This window comes from Electrophorus electricus, chromosome 13 (genome assembly GCF_041902795.1).
Source record: "Electrophorus electricus isolate QZ-2024a chromosome 13, ASM4190279v1, whole genome shotgun sequence".
Lineage (NCBI taxonomy): Eukaryota > Metazoa > Chordata > Actinopteri > Gymnotiformes > Gymnotidae > Electrophorus > Electrophorus electricus.
The window spans coordinates 16760152-16787310 of NC_137509.1; the positions used below are offsets into that span (position 1 = coordinate 16760152).

At 37.5% G+C, this 27159-nt stretch overlaps 1 protein-coding gene across 1 annotated transcript; it reads left to right on the top strand.

The window, feature by feature from the left end:
* Positions 1-16667: 16667 nt before the first annotated feature.
* On the top strand, positions 16668-19304 carry fam163aa (family with sequence similarity 163 member Aa). The gene is given in 4 exon segments (XM_027014752.3): positions 16668-18361; positions 18668-18697; positions 18700-18923; positions 18925-19304. Coding segments are annotated over 4 exon segments (432 nt in total). The 5' UTR covers positions 16668-18268; the 3' UTR covers positions 19010-19304.
* Positions 19305-27159: the final 7855 nt, after the last annotated feature.

Consider the following 27159-nt stretch of genomic DNA (forward strand, 5'->3'; position numbering starts at 1 on the left):
ATATATACATTTATTAACACTAACTACTCTAAAGACACAAACAATATGCCACAATATGATATTAATAGAGATAAAATAATTCAGATAAATTGATTGCATGCAGAGGGAGATAAAGTGTTCTATTCTTTTAAGAGGCTCTGTAACCAATAGGAAAGAAACAACGTCACGAGCTAAGGAAAAAAAAAAGTATTTCGGATGAGTCAGAAAATAATTAAACAAAAGAAACCACGCAAGATAGAGAAAAATATAGGTTTTTTTGCGAAGAAAAACAAACATAAATGCTTGCAAAATTTTTGAGAAGAAAAATTAACTTAAATGCTTGTAAAAATAATTTGCAAATGATTGTGAATTGTCTTCATTAACGGCGTGATGTAATTCTGTCGGTTCCTGTGTTCTCACTCATCATGGGCGTTGCGCACCGAAGCGGCTGATGCACACCGAGGACACCAGATGGCGAGCCAACCACACGGATGTCATGCCTAGCTGCTTTTGACGTGTGATAACGCATTCCTGCAACTAGGAACTTACGTGCTTGGACAGAGCTTTATTGTTTTATTGAAAGAAGACCGATCTAAGAAGCTATTAAGAAAATAGTACAGATACTTTTTTCTTTTCATTCTTTTCTATTTACTGTTATTGTAAATATTGTTGTGCTACAGGTTGTTTGATTTGATGTGAACTATGTTCAGGTACAATCCATGTTCCTCTGAATGTTAATAACCTGAAAGGGAAGTGAAAACAGAGGTCAATATTCCCAATAACAGTTTAACAAAGAGAGGGATAATTAATGCAGAAATATACTTACCTTGATCCTCAATCCAAAGTAGCCCTGAAACCCTAATTACAATTAAACAGGTGAAATACTTACGAGATATAAAATTCAAAGCATAGTAAATGGAGCCTAAGAATAATAGATTCAGAAAACAATAGATTCAAATGTTAACAGATTTTAATAATACTACTAATAATAGTAGACCTAGTTAATCAGTATTAGTCAAACCCCTAAACAGGAACAGATACAAACCCTGACCTTAACTAAAGTAGTTGGCAGTTGATAAACCCTGCGAACAGCAACACCTTAAGAATAAGTTTCCATGTCTTTACATCATTGTTATTTATTTTGACTGTTGAATGCTTTATGATCTGTGTTGGTGTATAGGATCCTATATGCAGAGCCCTTTTTACTAAACTTTAGAATACATTTTTAAAGCAGGTGCTACTTGTAGCAACAACAATCAGTATATTTATGGTGAAACAAATTAAATGGATATTTAGTGTGTGTGTGTGTGTGTGTGTGTGTGTGTGTGTGTGTGTGTGTGTGTGTGTGTGTGTGTGTGTGTGTGTGTGTGTGTGTGTGTGTGAGTAAGGGGAGAATGTGTTTGTGCGTGTAGGTGTGCAAATGCTCTAAGGAGTGTGCATGTGTGATGGAAAGAGCAGGTGGAGTTTTGCCATCTTGGCTCTCCTATGGAGAATCAGGAATATATGATTTTACATTTACATTTTTGGCATTAAGCGGATAATCTTATCTAGAGCAACTTACAAAAATGCATTGTCATCTACTCATAGAATGTGCCCTATGCAGTACAGGTTAGTGTTCAAGATACCTTTGAACACTGCTAAAATACAGAGAATACTGCTGAAATACAGAAATCAATGCTGATGCCAAGAAGAAATGCAAAATAAGCATAAGCTGTATATCAAGCAACCACAGGATCAATGGAAGCAGGATTAGTGGTTATTTATGGTCAGTGATAGCTCAGTGGTTAAAGTACTTAACCTGTAATCAGTAGTTTGCCAGTTCCAGCACCACCATGTTACCCCTGTTGGGTCCCTGAGCAAAGCCTTTAACTCTCAATTGCTGTATTCAGTCATAATTATAAGTGACTTAAATGTGTCAGCTAAATGCCATAAGTGTACATTTAAATATTCCATGAATAGATAAGTCTTCAGTCTGCATTTGAAGACTCTGCTCTCTTGGACAGCCAGTGGAAGTTCCACCATCTGGGATCCAGGACAGAGAATAGTCTTGATGCCTGTCTTTCATGAGACTTGAATGTATGTTGTTGTAGTTTTTTATTTATTGTTCTAATGGTCAAGGGGGGGGAATGCTGAACTTTTGTGAGGTGCTTTGCGCAGAGACGTGCGATACATAGTAAAATCAGAAATGTGGAGAGAGACCGTTGTACACATACACTTGGTAAACTTGCATGGGCGTTCATTTGAAATAAAATTTTTATTAAGCCTGCTTTCGACGCAGCCTACCTACTTTAGATCTTTTCATATTGAAATATTTCTATGGATGTGGAATCTCGATTGTTATTTTCGGTAGCCTATAAGATTATGCATTTTGATCTCTCAAACGGCATATTTCGTTTTTGTTCATATGAAAAATTCAAATTCAGATTCAAAAGGTATTTATATAGCGCTTTTTACAACAGGTGTTGTCACAAAGCATCTTAACAAATGTTCAAGTCCAAGCCTCCAGTGAACAAGCCAAGGGCGACAGTGGAAAGAAAAAACTCCATAGATCATGAGGAAGAAACCTTGAGAGGAACCAAGACTCAAAGGGGGCATCTTCCTCTGGCCGACTCGACATTAACGTGAAGAAATTTTTGCTTTTGTCACCACCAAAACGTCGGTTAATGCCCTGAACTCTTCTGTGAGCGTATCATCGCTCAGATTGTTGCATTCTCCCTAGAGACCACCGGGCGCTCATAGTATAATACAATGGTCAGTGAGCCGCAATCTGGGTAATGATACTAATTCCTCTGCAAGCTCTGGTATGCAATATTATACATCCCCACAACGTCGCTGAGATGAAAAAGACCATAAAGAATCACATTTGCAACAAATGAGGTGACAGCGATTCGTGTCGAAAACAGAAGTACCTCACTCGGACAGTTTGCATTTTCTGCTAAGGAAGCAAATATTTAGACAACCCATCACAGATTGATAGAGGCTGTCGAACTGCAGCTATTTGGAAAATAACTTTCACTCTTATTCTAGAAACTAAACTGGGGAAGAAGCGGGTCCCCCCCCCCCCCTTTTTTTTTCAAGGTAATCTTATCACGGAATCTATCCTAAGTATTAGGCATTTATTTAAAAGTGGTTTTATAAGGTTCATTCCGACCTGAAAAGTCTGTTGGCATCGGGATATTTATTTACATATTGCAGTCGGTTTATAATCGCTCTCGTTTGCACGGATTTCTGTAAATGTATTGCGGTGTTGGTATATGGTACAGCTCTCCGTCATTTTTTCATACAAATCTTGTACATATAATCCCCAATTAAAGTACCCCAGACATTACCTCAAGTTATACATGATTACCGTAAGTGGTAGTTACTGGGCCTACTGGATGTCATTCACAGTCAATATTAGTCCAAATAAAGGTTACCGATACGTTTGAACAGTAGAATATGTGTCACTAAAATATTATCTCTGCGTGCAGCACAATTACTGTGGCTCCGACGTGGAACTATGTGCTTTCTATTGTAAACATACAAGACATTCACACAGATGGTCTAGTCTATGACCGTATATAGTTCTCAGACAGTAACGCTGCTAGGACTACTGTTTATGTGGATGTTATTATTTGTTTGGCTGGTCTGTCACACTGCTCTCTGAAGAATTATGCTCTTGGCATATATATTGCTTAAGGGTGGCCTAAGATTCTTGATATGAAGTGTGCAGATTAAAGTTTGCAAATTGAAGCCAGGCCCTATGAAGTGTGTGATGGTGATACTGCACTTACACACGCATGTGCACATGACCCAACTTTGCCTAATCAGACGTCTGGTGGGAAGTATTTGCTATGATGGTGATGGTGGGGGTCACCATGTAACATCAAGCTGTCTGTTTTTCTCACATTAATTCTGCTTCAAAGTTCTAACACATACTTAAAATAGAAAGGATTTAAACAAGCCATTGTGGCAGAAAAATATCTTAAATATTCAGCTATTAAAGTAGATTTTGTTTCAGGTCATGAGATAGATGCTTGATTACAACACAAACCAGGGTGGTGAACTGAACTCACAGATACTATGAGATGCATATATAATTAATGTTACTTTACATCATTTATAGGGACTCTAGTATGTGTCAGGTCAAGGACGGGATTTATAATTGCTAAAGAGAAATCAATTTTAATTATAACAGAAAATAAGGATTATTCAGTGAACATTCAGTGAAGTATTATTTAATGAACAACTTTTTGTGATTCTTTGTCCTCATACTAGGAAACTCATACTGGGAGCAACAAAGGCTGCTTATTGACTAAGGTAACATATCAAATTCACCTTCCAAAGGATTTTGTTATTGTGTAATGAGTTGAATAAGAGTTTTGATAGTGACAATCCCTCTAAACTGTGACTGGCAAATGGTGAACTGTGCAGGAAGCTCAACAAGAAAATAGTCCAATTATATTCCACCTTTGTTCTTCAACCTTTTGTTCTCTTCTGACAGTTATGCAGCGATCCCAGATTGAGGTAAGTGTCATCCTTACACAATGCAGGTGAGTGCTTTTTGATGAGGATGGAGGGAGAATGCTGTTCTTGACTATCTGTTATAATGGTTAGTGATGTAAAATATTGTTAAGGGGATGATAGATATGATACATTGAAAAAATAAATAAATAAAATTACAGGCTATGAATGAAGTCCATCAAAACTTTCATGAGGTAGAAGGTTCAGGGCTTGGGATGCTTTTAATTCTGATTTTTAAAATCACCCTCCCCCAACACCCCCGAGCCACCTTTGGCTCTTGTGCCTTGTGAGGAAATGCATATCTTAATAATGTAGAAAGACTTTCACCTCACTGCCTCCTTATGCTTAGATCAGTGTAATAAACTAATCTGGAAGAGGTGCTTCGGAGATATTCCGACAGTCTGTAGTGCATGCACAACCCAATTTGTTTGTGGAATGAAAATAATAGTTGGAAATATGATGCATTTGATGCTACTTTGCTGAGTTAGACTTATAAGTTGCTTTTTAAGTATTTCAGATAGGTAACCAGGATTAAGACTGAGATTCTTTAGAGCTGCATTAGTATTATCCCAGACTTTATGTGCATATACTGTTTGGCTCCGTTGAACGATGGCAGAATGGAGGAGCTTGGAGTTTGTAATGTAGAACCTGTCCTTTTAAAACACTACAATACTTGGTGCTAAAGTTTGGTTTGCTTTTGTTCTCACAACTCATGCAAGTTTTGTTTTTGCTTGATAAACCTGCAATTAAATCCCAGTGCATTGGAATTAAAACTTAACTAACAAAGGAATATTTGTTTGGATTCATAGATTAGCTATTCCTTGTCAGTATATTAAATAAGCAGGGTGTGAATAGTGATCAGAAAGACTCCACTCCTTTTATTAACTGCATGAAGCACTGTGATCTATAATAACTGAAGCTGCTAAAGTGTCCTTGGAGCATCCATAAACCTGACAGCAGGTTTTTGCTGAGCACAGCTGGATCCCCCTCACTCAGTGTATCCTGGGGCCATAGAGGACAATATGATTGGACTGAAATAGGGACATCCTTTAGTGTCCACTGCTGCTGTCAAGATTCTCTTAATCTTTGTTTGCAGTGTGGTGCCAATTATTTGTGACATAATTTATGTGTACTGTGTAGCCATTTGTAGTTCCTGTTATTTGTCTCAGAGACATCGTGAAAAAGTATGGCTTGGTATTTGTATAGTCAGAGTACATCAAGTAAGAGTGAAAAATATGAACAGTTTCTCATTAGAACTGTTTATTCCCTAGGACATCCTTATGTCTAAGATATACACACAAGAAAGCACACAAACTATTTCATTAAATAACAATCTTTTTGCTTTACACTGTTTTTCCTGTTTTTCTTTTGTATTGGTATTTGTATGTCATAACCAGTCCGTATTTTTCATGAAAACAAGTCTTCAAACGCAAACAATCCCACACATTTACAATCTGGAATATGTGACCAATTAGAATCCCCTGTCATTCATTTGTCCCAGTACATTACATTTAGCTGAAACAAAATAAATTACCAAAGAGCATTGATTTATGTTGTATTGAAAACATCTATATTCAATACATTCCATGCTTTCATCTCGTGGTCATCTTTTGTTCTGTAATACAATTGGACCACGGTTTTCCAAACATATAAAAATTAATAAAAATAACCCATTTAACTTCATTGTCCCAATATTTATCTTGTAATGATGTAGTAATTGATATTTGTGGGAATTGTTTGTGTATATAATTTGACTGTGCTTGGTGAAGCTCGTAGGGCCTACTGATGCAATTGTTCTTCCTTTTCTTTCCTTGTTGTTGTTTTTTTATAATTATTGCTCATTTTAACTGCCTAATATTTTTGTTGTTTTTTTAATTAAGATCATGTCATTTTATAATTCATACAGAGTATCTTAATTTGATTGCTTGTATTTTATCTGCTGTATCCTCCTTGCTCATATGGGATCCCAGCGCTACCTTTAAGTATCAGATAAATAAACAAAATGTAATTATATGTTTCACTCAACCTGTTCTTATATCTGTTTATTACTGCTTCACGAGTCCAAGTCCCCAGTGAGTAAGCCAAGGGTGACAGTGGCAAGGAAAAACTCCCTAGAGCATGAGGAAGAAAGTTTGAGAAGAAACAAAACTCAAAGAGGGGGTCCATCATCCTCTGGCTGACAATGAACACTGCAATATTAGCAATATAAACAATAAGGAGCAGAATAAGTAGTGAAAGATAACAATAAATAAATGATAAAAAATGAAAAAATAAGCAATTAATGGGTAGTCTGGTTTTCTAGAAGTCCTAGTCTGAAGGTGTGGTGAGCTACAGCAGGGGACATCAGGGGGTGGTTGGAGTAGCCATGGCAGCTGAGATGAGTTTAAGCTCAGTAACATCATGGCATCAGGGGTAGGTGTAGGTGTAAGGAAGAATATATTATTAGGCATGTCCAGGTATGAGGGTGTGTAAATTAGGGAACTAGAATGTGCAAAGATGGACTCCAGCAGATCTAGCTATGGCAGCACAGCTAAAAGGAAAGAGCCAGAAGGAAACACAGGCATGAGACACCCTGGAACATTAGCACTCCACCACTCTCAGTCAACAAACTTGAGTGACAAAAGAGATGTGGAGTGACAGTATCATAACATCCTAATTTACCACAACTCTCAATGCCCACGGACCCCCATATTTACAGCTTTACCTAAGATGGGTAAAATTAATAAAATGCCTGAGTGTACAGATAGGTTTTCAGCCTAGCCTTAAATATTGAGACTGTGTAGGTCATTAGAAGTATTTAATAATCAATACAAAATTTTACTTTGAGCCAGTGGAACATAGCTAAGGTAGGAGTAATGTGATAAAATTTTCTAGTTCTAGTAAGAACTCTGGCTACTTCATTTTGAACTAGCTGGAGCTTGTTTAGACACTTAGTGGTACAGCCAGATAGTAAGCAATTACAGTAGACCAATCTTAAAGTGATAAATATTTGGACTAGCTTTTCATGTGAGGAGAGTATGTTTCTCAACTTTTAATCAGAATGTTGCCAGTTCAAGCCCCACCACTGGCATGTTGCCACTGTTGGGCCTCTGAGTAAGGCCCTTAACCCTCAAGTTGTATTTAGTCATATTAAGTCAAGCATGTAAGTCGCTTTGGATAAAAGCGTCAGCTAAATGCCATAAATGTAAATGTAACTGTTCCTAATCTTTGAAATGTTCCTGATGTGGAGAAAGGCAGTCCTAGAAATATTATTTAAATGAGTTTCGAATGAGACTGGGATCCATAATAACTCCAAGAGCTTTAACTGTTAGAGAAGATGTGATTGGTAGACCACTGAGGTTCACTGAGTAATTATGGAGTGAAGACCTAGTTGTCTCTGGACCCAATAGAAGCACCTCTGTTTTGGCAGGATTAAGTGAGAGAAAGCTCCTCAACATCCAGTGTCTGATATCCTTTATTCATTCCTCAATAATACTAAAATGTTATATGTCCTCTGGTTTAGCTGAGACATTAGCGTAATAGTGCAAACTAGCACAATGTTTATGTATAATGTCACCTAGAGGTAGCATATATAAAGAAAAAAGTAGAAGCCCTAGAACAGATACTTGTGGGACACCATAGCTAACTTTGTTGTATGTTAAAAAGTCTCCATTTATGTTAACAAACTGGTAGCAACCAGATAGACAAGATTTAAACCAGGAAAGGGCTAATCCCCTAATCCAAACAACATTTTTGAGTCTCTCTAGTAAAATGTTGTGATCTGTAGTGTCAAATGCTTCACTCAGATCAAGCAATAATGTCTACACTGTATGTCAGTTCTAAATCAAGCATATTTCCACCAGAGTGTGTGGGTTCTCTAATACACTGAGTGAACCAATTGATTCTAATATAGAAATAAAGGATGATCTCAGAGGCACTATCTTGGGCACTATCAAAGTGAATGTTGAAATCAACAATAATAGCGCTTTCTAATAGAGTGACTAGATTAGAAAGGATATCGGCAAACTCATTAATAAATCCTGAATAGGGTCCTGGTGGCCGATAGATACTAATTAGTGGAAGAGGCTAGCTAGGCTTCTTATTACTGGCTGCATTGTTTATGTTAGTAAAAAGAATTTAAAATTCTTATACATAGCTGTATAAGGACATGCTTCATTTAAAGCTATATACTCATTTGGTCTGATCCATGTTTCTGTTAGACAGAGTACATTAAATCTATGATCAGTGAGGATTTCATTTATCATGAGCACTTTTGATGTTAGGAATGACATTTAGTGATACTAGCTTTACTAAAATAAAAGTGCAAAAGATTCTCAATATAATAAAATACATTTTCTTGGATGGAAGAAAACATCCAAGCATTAGTCTTCAATACGGCTAAATCAACATTGGCCAGTGAGAGCATGTGGGGATAAATAGTTGAATATGAAATGGTAAACATGTGCTTAATAATTAGTAAGTTAGGCTTATTAGGCTGAATGGGATGTGGTGAGTGATTGTGTGCTGTGACTGGTGGACTAATGTGTGTATTTTTACATTTTTAATATAAACTAGTCATGGTTATGTTGTGTTTCTTTAGATAATTGACTGATACCCTTTTCACGTGTTACTATGTGAGTGAAGAGCCATCACATTTTCTGGTCTCTACCAATTAAACCATTTCCTTTTGGAACATCCTATTAGCCAATTCATCATCTTTCTACTACCGTGTTTGGATTTAGAAGACTAAATCACACAGGACATTGGAGTCCCACCCAAAGAATTTTTGTAGACACCAAATTTCATTTAGGCAATGACAGCACAGTCGCATAACCATCATTGTCCTTCAGATTGTGTGTTTAATTAAGTTTCTTTCAAAACTTCCTAAAAAAGCTTGAACACGTATTGTTTTCTCTGTTGTATGCATTGTGGGTTTTGTGCATGTTCTGTCTGTAATTGCAGCACCAGACCTAGAACTCTGTCCTCTGACCGACCTGAGTATTGGTTTTCTACCTTTGCTATATATATATATATATATATATATATATATATATATATATATATATATATATATATATATATATATATATATATATATATATGTAGTTTTCCACCAGGTTAGTGAGACTCTTCTCTTGTACAGTTAGTGTGGACTGTCTTGACATCTTTCAGCATTTAGCGTTTGTCATACCTGCATGTCGTTAGGCCTGTTTTAGGGGTGCTATAGTCCCCCTTAAATGTTCTTTAGCATAATAAGCATGGATTATTATCTTAAATCTCAATAGTTCATATTTATTATATCCTATTCAACTATGCCTTCACGTCTACAAATTACTCAGATATAAGTGTGTTACGACCTAAGAGAGGTGCTGCTGCCACACAACTGCCCTGATAACTGAACCACAATTTGAATCTGAAAGATTTAAATATTTGGGTAATCTGTGACACCGTTGACTATCACACAGCAGGTATTAATGGATGGTTCTTTAATTATTTTTGCAATTATCCTGGGGGGCTTAGCCCCCCATTCATATATTTCTAATATACCTATTTATTATTCCATTCAGTGTCTCTGTTCATGTTTGATATTCAGTTTACCACAGTTTATTACAGTTACAGTATTATTTACATATCTACAATTCCACCCTTTATTCTAACCTAGAACATTACACCTATTTCTTCTATGAATAATTGACTGCTGATTTATCAGAAACCTCTCAAGAAAGTCCCATTTAAGATCCCTATCATGCCCTGCAAGATAGTTCCATCCATTATTAAATTAAATCCATTAAAACCTGGTGCTAATTATAGTCTTAACTAATGGAGGATTTAAAGTTGCTTGTTTATTTAGGCCACTTTCACTGTAAATTATGAATTGCTGTAAATTTGACATAGCATAACAGTTTAATCATCTCTGGTGGTTTATAAGATAATGTATTTACCATTCACTCTATACAGCTTGCTGAGATGGCATGGTACCAGTACCCTGCAGATTATGCAGGGAACAACCTCCAACAAAGCAGATATATTACTATAACAGAGAAGGGTTCTCGAGGAGAACTGGGTCGGTCTCTCTGGTTTCATGGCAACAGACATATATATGTGCATGTGTGTATTGATCTGCAAAGTCATTGGTGTAATTGAGTGAGCAGATGATAAACATCCATACAGACAGACACACCCTCACAAACACCATAGACAAAAATAAACTTGTGTATGTAGCTTGCAAAATTTGACTGTTTTTAATTAGTATGATGTCCATTAAAATATTACTGCTATATCTTTAAAAATATGTTTTTCTTGGTTTTGTAAATCACATCTTTGTGATTCTTTTTCACCCCTGTCTAGTTCAAGTTCACTGTTCTCACCATTTTAATTTCTTTGTTTTATGTCTGTGGCAAATACAATAGAAGATTAGCAAATTAAAAGCATTATAATCACTATACAAAGCAATTTGATCATATAAAGAGAATACTTAACTTGCCTAAGACACTATTTGAACCATCTTAAATGATTATCTTACTCTACCGAATATTACAATACTGTCTAGCTACCAAAAGTCTAGAATACAAAAATGGTATGGGGGCTATGACACCACATGCTATATTTACCACAAGTAATCTGTTAATCATTTTATGGAGAGTTATTATTCGTTGAGCTTGACTCACTGTTTGTTTTAATTTACCAGTTATTAAATGTGGTGCCCACTTGAATCACTGTGTATGCCAACACTGTGAGAATGCAGTCCACAAGAAAAAAAGGGGTTACCCATGTTCCTAGGTTTATATACTTAGTCATTTACAAACTCAGCCTTGTTAGTACAGTAAGCATTCATCCTTCTCTAAATAGCTATGCTTATGTCCTCTTTTTATTAAAGCAGTCTGTAGTATTAGTGCTGATGAAGACTGCTCTAGTCCCTCGAAGTATGGCAAGATTAAATCCATTACACCTGTTTCCTCTATAAATAGCCCAAGAGAGTCCCATTTAAGATCAGTTTAAAGTACAGTTTAATGCAGAAATGTGTAGAGGGTGTAGTATGTGAAGTCTATGTGGTTTGGGGGACTTGCAGTGGACACAGTATGTGAAATTTGCTTTGTTGTGAAATGTTGTTTAAACATCCTCATTCATTTTCTCCTGCAATATACTCACTTCACCAGCACTAGGTTTGAGTTTTTCATGAAATGTCACTCACAAATGTCAACCACATTTACATTTACAACATTTGGCAGGCTCCCTTATCCAGGTCAACTTACAAAAGTTGCTTTGTCATTTACTCATAGAGTGTATCCTAGCTAGTACAGTGGGTTACATTTCAAGATACCATTAAACAAGAATGCTGTAGAAACACAGGGATCAATGCTGATGCATTCAAGTGCAAAACATGTATAAGCTCTATCTCAGACAATAAGTGCAGTAACAAAGAAGACCCTACAATAAATACTAGAGTTTCAGTAACTCAACATATGTGCAAGGTCCATTGTAATTTAAATATTCCACAAATAGATGGGTCTTCAGTTTGCATTTGAAGACTGTAAGGGACTCTGCTGTCTGGACAGTCAGAGGAAGTTCATTCCACCTTCTGGTGGCCAGGACAGAGAATAGTCTCAATGCTTGTCTTCCATGAGACTTGAAGAATGGTGTTTCAATCTGAGCCATACTTCAGGGTTCAAAGTACTCAAGGTACAGATCGGGCTTTGACCATTGACCCTATGTATGGAGGGGCTGGACCATTTATGGCTTTGTATACATGCATCAAGGTTTTAAATCTGATATAGGCTGCTACTGGAAGCTAGTGAAGGAAACACAGCAGCAGAGTGACCACACACACACACCTCCAATGAAGCAGATACAGTACTATAACATAGATGGGTTCTTGAGGAGGACTGGGTCAAAATCTTGTGTGTGTTTGTTTGCGGGTTTGAGCAGATAAGGGTTAAGGGCCTTGCTCATGGATCCAACAGTGGCAACCTGGTGGTGGTGGTGGTGGTAGGGCTTGAACTGGCAACCTTATGATTACTAGTTACGTGCATTGAACTACCACCAGACACACACAAAACTTGGACACTGTCCAGGAAAGTGCATGGGAGATTTCTTTAAACAGCATTATTTCTCACTGCTGTATATAATTTAATGCTTGGACTCCAAAAAAGGAGGCCAGGTCATGGAGTGCCTCACTTTGAAAGACTCTGATTTTAGTGATGCAGTATGCAGGCAGGGAGGCTGCAGCTCACACTGTCTAGATCACTTAGTTGCAGGAGTCAAAACATCCCAGACTGTCAGTAGTATAATTTAAACCATAGTGTGCTTTGAAACATGTTGAGAAGAGACCACAAACCATGCAACACGTATATACAGAGACCAGGTGAATAGGTTAATTTTTATTCACAATCAACAAAACATAAATGTCATTGTGACTTGTTACCGTTATTCTCAAGGTGTGTTATTGGGTAGATTTCAGGAGGGGAGGAGATGCAGAGGCATAATAGGACAGTAGTTGCAATGGAATTGACCTCTGATACCTCTGATAGCACTCTTCCAGTGCTCCCAGTCCAAGTTTGTCCTCTGGTCATCAGCATTGCACTCTGGGACAACAATTCTGCCTTTTGAAGAGAGGGGATGAGGTTCTGGGTTCCACTAGACCACGACTGTCATCAACTGTCTAGTAGCATTACAGCAATATTTTTACTGTGTCATGGTTTTGAGCCTATGGGGTAGCTTGCTGTAATAATAACCAGCTCCTCTTACAGCCCTCCTGAAAGGAGCAGCGACCAAAAGCTCCGCTGGAGCCAAGAGGCAGAGCGAGCATTCAGACAGCTAAAGAAAGCATTTACCACTGCTTCCCCTCTTTGACATCCTGACCCGTCTATCCTGTTCGTGGTGGAGGTAGATGCCTTGAACATAGGCGTAGAGGCTGTTCTATCTCAGAGACATGAGGCTTCCAAACTACACCCTGTAGAGAATTTTTCCCATAAACTGTACCTGGCTGAACGTAACTATGGAATAGGAGAATGTGAACTGTTAGCCATCAAACTGGCTTTAGAAGAATGGAGGCACTGGTTGGAGGGGGCTAACCATCCTTCCTCCACTGGCATAATGCCTTTTGAGTGTTTCCTAGGCTACCAGCCCCTGATGGCCCCGTGGACCTCATTTAGGACTGATATCCCCGCTGTGGATGAATGGATGCAATGCAGCAAGAGGGTATGGGAGGAGACGTACCAGTGAATCGAACACGCACTCCAGTGATATAAGGAACTAGCGGATGGACATAGAGGAACTACTCCCGCATATCATCTGGGAGACCGCGTATGGCCCTCTACGCAGGATTTCCATAAACTGGGTTCATGTCGCAAATTGGGTCCTAAGTATATCGGTCCCTTTGAAGTACACAAGTCTCGCTGTCGTTCCAGGAAGAAGGACTAAAGTTCCTAATGAAGCGTCAGTAGAAGTTCGCAAAGCTGAAGAAACTCTGGAGCTTCTTGACTGTGGTCGGTGTGGGTTAAGTGAGAATGGCCTCTATCTTACAGTCATCCATAGTGATACCAACCTGGCTGATTACATATCCCAAGAAGGTCGTAATAGTGATATGGAACTAGCATTTCTCTCCTTTCACATACAGTCCATTGTCCAGGAGTTTCTTCAAAACAGACCGGACATGTCATATGTGAGATTCCAGATCCCATGAGTATATGAGGATGTCATCGATGTACAGGATTACAGTTTCCTATGTGTTCCTATGTGTGTCATTGATAAATGCTTGGAAGACAGATGGTGCCAAGAGGCAGAGCGAGCAAAGTTATGCCACACCCTGTGGTGACCCCTGGTGGTACTGAAGTCTTCCACTTGTATCAGGTTGTATGCACTACGGCGGTCTAATTGGGTGAAGTATTTGGCTTCTCTTAGCTGTTCTAGGGCGACAGGGACAAGCAGTATTGGGTATGCATATTTTCTGGATATCTGGTAGAGTTTGTGATAATTGATGCATGGATGTAGAGTCAATTAGGGCTGTAAACAGAGAGGACGGAGTGTGAGCCCGAACATAGACAGGTACTGTAAATTACTTCACTACCATCTTTTTGAGGGGTATGATCCCTACCTTGGCAAGTGGTTTGGAGTCCATGCCTCCTCTATGGGACAAGGAAGCAGACTTGTTGGGTCTAATACGACACTCCCTGATAATATGTCCTGAAGACCAACAGTACAGGCATAGTCCCTCCTGGAAATGGCGTCTCCTCTCCTCCTCAGTCAGGTGAGAGGAATCACATTGCATGGGCTCTGCTTCATTCTCTTGTCTGGGATCTTCTCTTGTTACAGGAGTGGTATAAGTTAAGCAGGTACTGTTGGTCTTTGTTCTCACAGAAAACGGTCAAGCCAGATGGCTAGGCCTATAAGCTGATTGAGGTTGAGCTCGTCAACTCGGTAAGCCAGGTCATGCAGTACCTCTGTATTCAGACCATTACGGAAAGTGACAAGCAGGGCCACATCGTTCCACCCAGTACCAGCAGCAACGGTATGGAACTTACAGGCATAGTCTGACACAGAACGGTTGCCTTAGCGGAGTTTGGTAAGCATTTCTCCACATGCTCTTCCCTCATGTGGGTGATCGAAAATGGCTTTAAATTGAGCGATAAAGTCCTCTTAAGAACATGGTGGGTGAATAAGCCAGGGTCAAAACCAGGAAAACAAAGACAGGGTTAATCCAAATCATTAAGGTAAACAATCAGAGTCAAAAAAACAGAACGCAATCATAAACCAGGTAAACTATTCCAAAAAAGGGGCAGGCAAAACTCAGAAGACAGAAGAGCAAAAAAACAAAACCAATACACAGGAGAGAAATCAAGAAAAGAATGCTCGGTATGCACAGTAGATACTAGTGGCAATACTTCACAATACTGGGAAGTTCTAGGCAGGTCTAAATACAGTCGAATGTAGAGAAACAGGTGATGTCAATATTCCAGTGATGAGGATCTGAAGGAATATGTATGATTGGTTGCATTGTTAGCCGAGTTATGAACAGCATGTTGGCTGTTGTAGTGTGCTTGGGGTTCGGCCGACATAACACTCTGTGGTAATGGGGTGACCAATGGAGGTGAGAGAAAGCTCAGGAGTCAATGCCTTCAGCGTATTTTTAGATTTTTTTTTTTTTTTTAAAGGAGACAAAATGAAAAACCATGCATGCGGATCCATCGACTTGCCAGGACAAACGAACAAACAAAAAACATACGGGGTTCTTCTTAGCATTATTTTTAGTGCCTTCTTTGTTCTACTTACTGACAAAACATTGGGGCTTCAAACAGTAAGACAGACTTTAAAAACCTTGCACAGCATAGGCAGTACCAGAGTCCATGTTTGCCCTCCTCTCTCCCAAGCGAAAGACTTGGAGTGCCTTTTAAGCACTAAACTCCTGCCTAAATTGGAAGTAAAATACATTTAGACAGGTGATACTTTCTTCTCCACAGAAATATTGCTTGCTAATTCACAAAAAAGCACTTAAATAAAGCATGCACTGTTCTCAAATAAAACATGTTCAGAATAACCACAAAATAATTCAGTTAATTTGCACATTAAGTTTAACCTATGTGTATGCCATGCCCCCTGACCCCAACCCCATGATGCATATTTCTGAATGCACACTTACTCAAGAAGTGTACACATGGAGAGGAAACAGGTAAGCACATAGCCCATGTTTAACTTGTGATTAATTTTTATTGTAATGTAACTTTACAGCATGACCAGAACTGTCTGGGAAGGAATTATATCATATGCATTGGTCACATAGGCTACTTTCAGTTCATTTCATCACTGCCAAACTCCAACATTGCTGTTGTAATCCCAAATAACTACTTAAATCACAATGGCTATTGTCAGAAACATTAAAACATGAACAAAAGTTGAAGGAACATAGATAATTTATACAGTCCCAAATGGCACCCTAAGTGTGGTCTTCCTCAAAGTTCATACTTTGGCGATTTCAGCAACATGCATGTCCTCAGGAGCTTCTTTAAAATCGTACATGTGGGAAAGACTATTCTGTACCTAACAATAACCTGAAATTAGTATCAAGAGTTACTACTGTTAATTCCTCTACAACTAATAATCCTGTGATAGATGAAAATACTGTGCGATTTTCCATGATTCTCTTTCACTAAATATTGTATATTGTGTATTGTACTGTATATTGTTCACTGTATATGTATATTGTGCTACAACAGAGCTGAATTACCTCTGTACCAGATGCATGTACCACTTGTCATGTGACAATAAAAATAATCAATCAAGTGCAGTTTCAAAGATATAATAAGCACAGATGTAGCACAATAACTGGATTACAATATTTACATTTTGTACTTTTTATGCAGATTTTACATTTATTTTAGAAATGTAAAGTATATCATTAATTTTACTACATGACCTGTACATAATTAATATTACTTTATTTCAATATACAGAAGTACTTAAATGTTCCAGGGATCCATATGTTTATTCTTTTAACCTATACAAACATTTTAGATGTTTGCCTCATTCATTGACTCAGGCCTCAGTCATTATCATGATACTCTTCAAACTGACAGCATAATTTCTATTATTATTTATCATAATCAATTATATTGATATATATCATGATAAATATTGATCGCCCCCTCCCTGGCGACGTCTTCTGTTTTGTTTTTTTCCTGGTCTTTGTTACATCTGCTTCCTTGTTTTGGTTTTGGCATCTCCTACTTTATTTCTCTGCCCCTTATAAAATTCACCTGTGTCTTGTTAATTAAAGAATTAATAGTTAATTTTTGTATTTAAGCCTGTGTTTTTTTTACCCATGTGGTCAGTTATTTTGTACATTTCGTATCCTTTTACTAAGTATATTAGTTTTGTGCTCTTCATTGTTCTAGTCTGTCAGAATACTACTTTCTGATGTGCAGGAAGTGGAAAAGAATTTCTGTTTTATAGTGTAGCCTAGTGGTAAAATAACTTTTATTCTTGTTTTTACAACATAGATTTTTATTTTTACTCTGTTTATTTTAAATTAATACTGGCATGATGTCAATCATGCACCTTAGATTTGCATTGTGGGAAGTGTGTGTTCAGTTTGATGTTGGACTACGATGGCTACTAATTTGGTAATCAGCCAATTATACTGTCCTTCTAATAACCTTCAAAGAAGAAGCAGTTGAAACAACTCTGTAAAAAAGGATTCTTCTATCCTGTTTTGGTTCAGATACTACAGGCCTCACATATATAATATTCTGGCCTTTAACATTTCACACTACACATGCATACATTAATAATAATAATAATAGTAATGATACCCTTTCCATTTTAAGTCATCTTAATGCCTTTTTGGCTTACCAATGCTACAGTTGCATGACTCAAGGTGTGTTTAATGCAAAAATGATATATATGACAGTAATTCAGGGCAATCCCTTTGCCTATTTTGGTATATATAAATGAGGCACCAGTGTGCCAGCATTTGTTTTTAGATAGTTGAAGCTTATTAATCAATTCCACTTAAATCAGCTGTTTTGATGTTGCACAACAATTTCACAAATCAAACCTAGAGTAGCTTATGCTACTTTCGTGGCAGTCAAATCTGCACTCATTTGTATGAAATGATGATGAATAAGGGCTATTGTGTTTTGCACCACAAAGGAACAATATCTATGTTTATCTATGGAAATAAGGTTTTTCTGGGAGCCAATAATGTGTATGTGCATATCTCCATTTAATCTTCACTTCCCTACCTCTCGCTTACCCTTCCTGTTATGTGTCTACCTCTCTCTTCTTGTATAGGGGTTGATGGAGATTTGGTCGGATGACAGCTGGAACTGTTGTCATAACTGGATGAATTCTCGCCACTGTGATACCCCTGTGTATCATTGCGGTGCTCTGTTACTGTCAACTCCAGGTAAACACCGTCTTTCCAACTACATGTTTAGTCTGATGCTGTTCAGTAAGAATTATGATGTTATGCTATTGTGCTATTATGCTGTTAAGAATTATGTTTTATACATTCAAATTACTCATACAGCTTTACTTCACATATTCTGTTAATATAGTATTCATTTAGTCATCCTCAATAAAGATAAATCTATTTAAACTCAGACAAAATGTTTCATTTCAAATGTTCAGTTCAGCAGTATTGGAAAAAAATATGGAGTGGAATCAAACTTTCTCTTTACTTTCTTCATTCTCCCTGTTGTGGATGGATCAGTATTACTGCTGTAAGAGGAATGACTCTGAAGTAGGCACAAGGGGCCCCGAGGGGCCCCGAAGCCACAATTTGCCTGTAACGCATGCAGTGCCCCAGCTATGGATGGGGCAGCTGTTACTCCGCTGGTACTGCCCTATGAGCCAACCCCATCTCACAGCTACTGCCCTAACTGCACACCCTACTACACCAGCAATGTTCGAAATGGAGGGAAGCAACTGGCCTTCATGCCGGGTCTTTATGAGAACACTGGCACCACTGGCCATACTGAAGGGCCCCATGCTGATTCTATGCAGCCCCAAAGACTCATACACCAATACACGAGCCATCAGCACTGATGTCTGATCCCCACCCATTCCACACAGCAGAAGCAGAGCACAGGGAACCAGCCCAGGTACAGAGGTCGCACCCTATGTTTTTCTGTGTGTTGCACTCAGTTTTGACAGAGACAGAGAACACTATGAGCTTCATGATGGATGGGGTAACTGTGGTTTATTTTAAATCTTTTAAAATGTATTTTAAAGACTCCTACAGTGTCATTCAGTTGGAAGTCGGTGGAAGGCAAACATTCACTGACCTGCTCTGATAGAATCATCATTGTTCATTTAAGGACAAGCTGTTTAATAGCTTTCAAACACTCCCTAAACTACTGGAAATATTTCCAACAGTTTAGGGAGTGTTTGAAAGCTATTCATATATATATATATATATATATATATATATATATATATATATATATATATATATATATATATATATATGAAAGATTGGCATTTTCATTTTATTCGAAATTAATTGCAGTATTTCATTAGAAGTCCCTCTCAGACAGAATCTTGAGTCATCTCTTAGTATGATAGGGAATAAAAATAGTTAAATGATTTTCATCTTAATTATGTAAAATTAATGCATACTAATGTGTCCCCATAGGTGTATTGTTGAGTAGAATGATGTTGGAATATATCATATTAAGCCCACTAACCCACTAACAAAGACAACAGTCAACAGTTATATGTGATTCTTGTTTGGTGTGTTTGATGTGTGTTTTGTGTGTGCATGGTCTGTGCTCAGGCTATGGAACAGTTTGTAATCTCTCTTTTGACTTCTCTTTTGCTGCTCTGTTGAACAATTGTAAAGTTCTGTTGCTTATATTAATTCATATTTTAAAGTCTGTGAATCTGTAAAAATGTCCAGTTATACAGCAATGTGCAGAGCGTTGTTACTGATATTTCGAAATGTATTTAATCCATGTGCCTTACTTGATGCATTTTATTTGTGCAAATTTGCCCTTCCTTGCAACTGCTAAAAAAAAAATAAAAATAAAAGAATTTAAAAAACAAACAAACAACCAATTAAAGTGATTAAAATGCAGCAGACTAATCTTTAGTGTTCATAAATAATGTCTCTTTATGTCACCAAAATTATGATGGCAACTATAAGAACAATTTTGGTTGTTTATTTTATTTATAAATGTATTTTAAATTATTTTTAATTTATTTAAGTTACAAAAGAAAATAAAGGGTTAACATTACACAGAGAAATGAGTGAAGTGTTCCCACTACACACAAACATAAATAGGAAGTAGGGCTTTCAGTGTAACATTCAGAACCTAATAAAAAATATAAGAAGAAACACCAGAAAATGTTTTACAAAGTGCAAATGAACAAAGTCAAATGATCAAAGTAATATATAAATAAAACAGCTATTTAACCTTTTGCAAACAAAACTCTAAAGGAGACCACATTACTACAATTTTTTCTGAGTTATGATGCAGAAATTGTTTAACCACATCTTGATAGAGGGGATCTCTGGCTTGAATCATAAAAGTAACAAATCTTTTGACTAAGTAAATTCTAAAATTTAAAAGACAAACACAAAGACACATTTACTGAGTGTAACTGTGTATTTTGTTGCAAAACCAAAATACATGCTATTTACTATCTATATCCACAGAACATTTAAAATATTTTTGATATATTAGGGAATGTTTTCTGAAAGCTGAGTGAGGTAAGATGAATTCTGTGAATAATTAAAACTTTTGCTATTGAACACTGAGGTAGGTGTAGGGAAGATTCTGTTAGTTACAGTCATCCATTCCTGGTTGCTAAAAATCAAATCAAGGTCTTTTCCCCAGATTAACTTTAATATATCAAGTCCAAATTAGACAAAATGGTATATCATTTGGAATTACCTTTTAAATTACTAAGAGAAGCAAACTGTTTCTAAATTCTGTATGAATAAGTTTAATATTATTAGTCTTCACTAATGAACTGAAAAAAATATTTAATTTGAAAATACCACAGACTCTGCCAAAGGATTCTTTGATCTGACCAAATTAGATCAATGATCTATCTGTTTGGAGAAATCTATCAGACCCCTTGACATCCAATCTCTAAGACTGATATGATTAATGTGTGATGCCACATCAGGATTCAGAGAGAATGGACCACAATGACAAGCAATTTGGGATTTTTACATAAAATCTTGCATCACTCAAGACAAGCAAGACAAACGCTGTGTAGTAAATATGGTATCTTATCAAAATTATAAAAGAAAGGTAGAGGTGTTAGGTTATTTCATGTTTCATCTGACCAGAGCTGACCAGAAATAACCTCATATTGGACAAAGATGCACCACCAATTGATTTGTTTCAGAAATAAAATTTTAATAGGGGGTATTTTGTTTTTGCAAATGTAATTGGATATTATTAAATTAATATAATGGTGAGATAACATGGAAAAATTTGGAACAAGTAAAGCATTCAAGGCTGAATATTCATCTTAGTCATCACATTAATTCTACCAAAAAATGTAACTGGTTTCCAGATTGTTGGGTTTTTTTTACAACGAAACAGAATATTTGGCTTTATATATATGCCTCAGGTCAGCAGTAACAGTCAAACCCAGATATTCAAAGCCAGTATTAGACAACCAGAAAGGACTATTCAGTGTACCATTACAGGATATATTCATTTGTAAGGCCATAGATTTACTAAAACTGTAACGGTGAGTGGTAAGGACGCATGTGCAGAGAAGCGCGAGATTTATTATGGGCAAATACAATATCAGAGTCGTTGTAGGAGTCCAGGGTCATAGAGCCAACACGGAGATTAATGGGGATACATTACAAACAAACAAACACACACGAAGGCAAACAGGGGAAGCAGGCTATAACAGAGGCTAGGAAACACGAAGGCTAGGATAACAAAACAGGCTAACAAACGAAGGCTTTCAAACATCCAGACATTAAACCAAACACAATGAACCTAACACGAATAAATAAACAAACATAAGGATTTAAATTCAAATAAACACGCACGAAATCAAAGAAACACAAACAGGAAAACATGGAACATGGAGGCTGGGAGGGACTAATCGTTACAAAAACTAATCCTGGGAGATTAAATATATGACTGTAGGAGTAGTGATAACTAGATTTTTCAGATGTAAGAGATTGTTATCTACATATAACAAAATACAGTGATCTGTTGGTACCAAAATCACCCAAGAGATTTTTATACTGCTCCTAATATATTTGGCTAAAGGTTCTATAACTAAAGCAAATACAAGAGGAGATAGAACAGCCTTGTCTGCAGCTTCAGCCAATGCAGAAACTCTCAGACACTAAATTGTTTGTATTAATGGTTGCTGTTATTTATTTATTTATTTCACTTTTATTTAAGCAGGAGGTCCCTTGAGATTAAAATCTCTTTTTTAAGGGACACCTTGAAACCAAGATAGCACACCAAGTTATATTTGAAAATAGCAAATAAATTCATGAAATTATTCAGGAGTCAGTGGACATTGTCAGACCCATATCTCAATTTAACCAATTCTGTCTGACTGGGCTTAAATATATTCAGAAAGAAATTTCCAATCTGAAGGCCAATACTTTTCTTTTTCCAATAACAAAATAATTGAAGCCATTTAACAAGATTCTGGAATTAAAATTTCTTTAAAGCTATCATTATTCATATGCATAAAGGTAGGACAAATGTTTGATTAGAACTTTTTCTAAAACTCAGTTACCTATTCATTTCCTATTCAGGGTGTTTTCCTGAAGGCACTGACTTTTAACTGTCTCCCAGATGTGAAGGGTGCATTTCACTGTGTCCAGTCCAGTGGGGTGAGATATATTATTTAAATAGTTTGATATGTCCATGTTTGGGTTATAATATTCCAAGGAATAAAGTGATTTACAAAGGTTTTGAAAGTGTTCTCAATGTGTCATCAGCTGGCACTTTTTGACTTTATAGATCTATCGTTTTGCTGTGTTTTCAGTTAATAAGCTAATAAGTGGCTCTCCTTGTTCTCAAATTCATTGTTTTTGTACATTAAGGTCCAAATCGCATGTTTGTTTATGTTCAATTCTAAGTGTGATACTTCTAACTTTTTCCATTCTATCTCCTTGAGTTTTTGTGAAAAGAGGTATATGAGATTAAATACCCACATACAGTGGTTTAACAGCATCCCATTAAGCACATGACTCTGGGGAGTGTTTATTATCTTGCTAATACTGAGCAATTTTTTCTTGGTTAAATAAAATTCCTTTTTGTTCTGCAGTGAAGTATTGAACCTCCATTGAATTTGGTTACAGATTGCCATATTTGATTTTGTATCTAATTGCACTGACAACAGGATAGAGCCTATTTTAAAATTTTCACCACTACTAGGATTTTTTAAAAATATGGAATAGGAGCCACCAGCATATGAATAAAATGTTGGAGGTTTTCCCCAGGACTGTATGCAGGCATACAGTAATTCACACACAATCACACCAGGACAATTTTAGTGTAGCTTACTTTTACCTAACCTCCTTGCTTTTTGGACTGTGGGAGGAAACTAGAGAGAAAACCCACACAGACACAGGTGAACACCCAAACCCTAGACCCTAGCGCTGATGGGAAAACTTTCTAACCCCCAAGCTACTGTGCTGCACAAATGGTACTAAATGTGAGGCTCACAGCTTGCTAAGGCATTTCTTCCACACACTGGACATGAACTGAACCCTATTGTCTGAGGCCAGGAGATGAGGGGGGCTTGGCAGTTGCAGTGGCATGTGCAGCAGTGAAACGTACAGCTGTGAAATAGTGCGATCTAGGTGCCATTCGATGCTTCCTAGGAAACAGGAAAAGCCCTACCCTTCAGGTGAGAGGTGACCACCTCCACTCTGAATGGACAGGATGTATGTTGGAGTTGGAATGTGGGAGCAGTGGTGAAGGCTGGTTTCAGGGTTGTGAAGGTTCACATGCAGCTGTCCAGTGTTCGTAACATCAAATTTGAATAACAAGTTTATGAATTTTTCAAAGTAGAACAACCAGTCACACCAATTATTTATATGTTGCCCAAAGTTCACAAGGAATTAGATACTCCATTAATTCAAATTTATTTATATAGCACTTTTTACAACAGCCATTGTTACAAAGCAGCTTTACATGTGTCCGAGTCCAAGCCCCCAGTGAGCAAGCCAAAGGTGACAGTGGCAAGGAAAAACTCCTTGGAGCATGAGGAAGAAAATGGCCAAAGACCAAAACTCAAACAAAGACACCCTCTTCTGGCCAACAAGGGACACCACTATAGCAACGATGTCAACAATAAAGAGCTAAATATAGTAGTCATAAAAAATAAACAATGAATGTCTGTTCCAGTTTTCTAGAAATCCTAATCTTGGTTTGATGAGTGTATGTGTGTCCAAAACTCATTTGGCACCAGAATGTCTGAAAAAATACAAACATCAGCATTCCACCGCTCTCAGTCAACAAACCTGACAGACAAAAATGAGGTGAAGTGACAGCATCATAACATCCCAGTTTAACTGTCAATGAACTCCCATATCCACACCTTTACCTTAGAAGAGAAGTATTTAATAAAGTGCCTGACTATCCAAATAGGTTTTCAGTGTAGCCTTATATTGTGATATTAGATTGTGTCTGAGTTTTGAAGATTGACAGGAAAATCATTCCATAGCATGGGAGCTTTATAGGAGAAGGCTCTATCCCTAGCTGTAATCTTACTAATTTTAGGGACTAAGAGAAATTATGTACTTTGAGAGCGCAGTAGGTGAGGTGGGTTATAGTTTGCAATGAGCTCGTCCAGATACTGTGAGGCCAGACCATGTATACATTACATATGCTACTATCAAATAAACAATCAGAGTCAAGAGTAACACAAAATTTGGGGAATTATCTCTGACTCTTCTGACACATTGAGTGCATTCCTACCTTAGGCAGAATACACCCAGAACTCCCTGAGCATCACCTCATAGCATGCAAGTGTGTGCTAGGGTTCCAACCACCTCTCAATCGCTACCTTCAAGTGGAGAGCAAATTAACATCAGAGATGGGTGGCTAAGACTGGAAAGCAGGACCCCACCATAAACTCCAATCCAGGTATGTTGGCCCCTACACCATTCAACACCATACTAACAAGGTCACCTACTGCATGTGTCAACATGCCTGTAGGTAGCTGTGTATCTCCGTGTTTTCATATCTCTGTTCAAGCAAGTTGTACCAGGACCATTGTACTCCACATACCTGCCTGCCAGCCTTCCACCTGCCACATGACATGCAGAGCAGGCTTGTTTACACTGTCAGTTTCCTGCTAGACTGCTTTATACCGAACCATACCTGCTTTTTGCCATGCCGTTTAATAATAATAATTTTAATTTATATAATGCCTTTCACAGACACAAATTCGCTTTACAGTAACAACAACTCTCTTTACACGAGCTAGTTACTCTTAGTTACTCTTTCTACTGCTTGTTTTCTAATAAAGGTTCACTATTTTACTTTTGCCTCACATCTCATTCCTGCTGCTCACAAGATGTCACAATGTGGTTATGAACAAAGCAACCTGTAGAAATATATAACTAAATATTTAATGCAGTGAAATCACCACACAAGCACAAGGTTAACAAAATCTCTCTAAGGGCTATTAAGATAACAGGGGGATACAGGGTAACAAAGGCAAGTCTAAAGAAGCTAAACAAGAACAACTACGAAGCAAAGTAAGCACTAACAGCACTGAGCCATAAGAAGGCACTTCAGTCCTCCAGCTTTGTCCATATATAGGCCATCTTGATTAGTAGGGAGGAGCCAGTAACGAGACAGCAGTTGTAGCCAAGAACCGAACAGGACACATCATGAAAGGTGCACAGCATTCTTAGCAGCCAGGGGCGTAACACCCACCCCACCCCCATAAACACGAGACCTGTGGGAGAAAAACACACTACCCTACAACATATCACAAATCTTAACCCCTGGATAAGGCATGCGTCATCACATTTAGCAAACCTTTTTCGTGCACAATATCTAGATGAAATCCCTGAACAATCAGTGACCAGCGCATGAGGCATTGGTTTGAGTTAGACATTCTGGCTAAAAACACAGGGTTGCGATCTGTAAAGACAGCAAGTGGATTTGAAGAGCCATCCAGATATACTTTGAAGTGTTATAGAGCTAGAGCAAGTGCTTCTTTCTCAATGGTACTGTAACTCAACTGGGGTTTGACAAATGTCCTAGAGAAGTAACTAACAGGGTGATCCATTCCGGTGGAATCCTTCTGTAACAACACAGCACCTGCCACTGTGCCACTAGTGTTCACTTTAAACTTAAAAGGTTTTGTCAAGTCAGGAGTGCACTACACCAGGGAGCTTTAAAGAAGGGATTTCACTGAATCCAAGGCATTCTGACAGCTCAGGGTCCATTAAAAGACAGTCGATTTACACAGCAATCTGGTCAAAGGTAAAACAACAATGGAAAAGTTCTTACAAAACCATCGGTAGTAATTGGCCATCCCTAAAAATCACTGCAAGTCCTTTTTTGTATGTGGGATAGGAAAGGTAGTAATAGCCTGCACATTAGCATCCAATGGGTGCACTTGCCCACAACTGATGATATTAATGAACTGTCATTATCTTCATGCTTCTGCTTTCAGTCAAGCATTTATTGGGCACTGCTGAGTGCATAAAATAACTTTTATTTTTTTGTATACTGCCTCCTAAGCACTGTTTAGGTAATACACATTATTTGGTGTGATCTTAAATGTCATATGTGTGTTTTCCATCCACCAATGTTTTTGTGAATTTTGAAAATGTGCTAAAAAATAAAAAAGAATGGAAAAAGCCCAAAAGTTTTAACAAACACCCAAATATCACAAACAGATTTTAAGCTGCGATGAGGTAGAAATGTCAAAATATCGCTAAAACCAAAGTTTGTTTGTTTTTTTTCAAATAAATGTTGATCAACCTGTAATACTGAGTTAAATGTCTCCAATTTGCATGTTGTTATGCTGCCCCTAATCACGATACCCTACAGCTTAATTCACATTTTCTTCTGCCAAAATTTCATAATTGAACATAACATTTGCAAAATGTTTGGATGGAAACTTGGCTATGAATAAATAACATTTATTAGAAACCTGCTGTACCACAATAATGAAGACAGAAAGAGCAAGCTCAAATTGGCCTTAACAAGCAGTTTCACGTGAAGTTTTTATAAC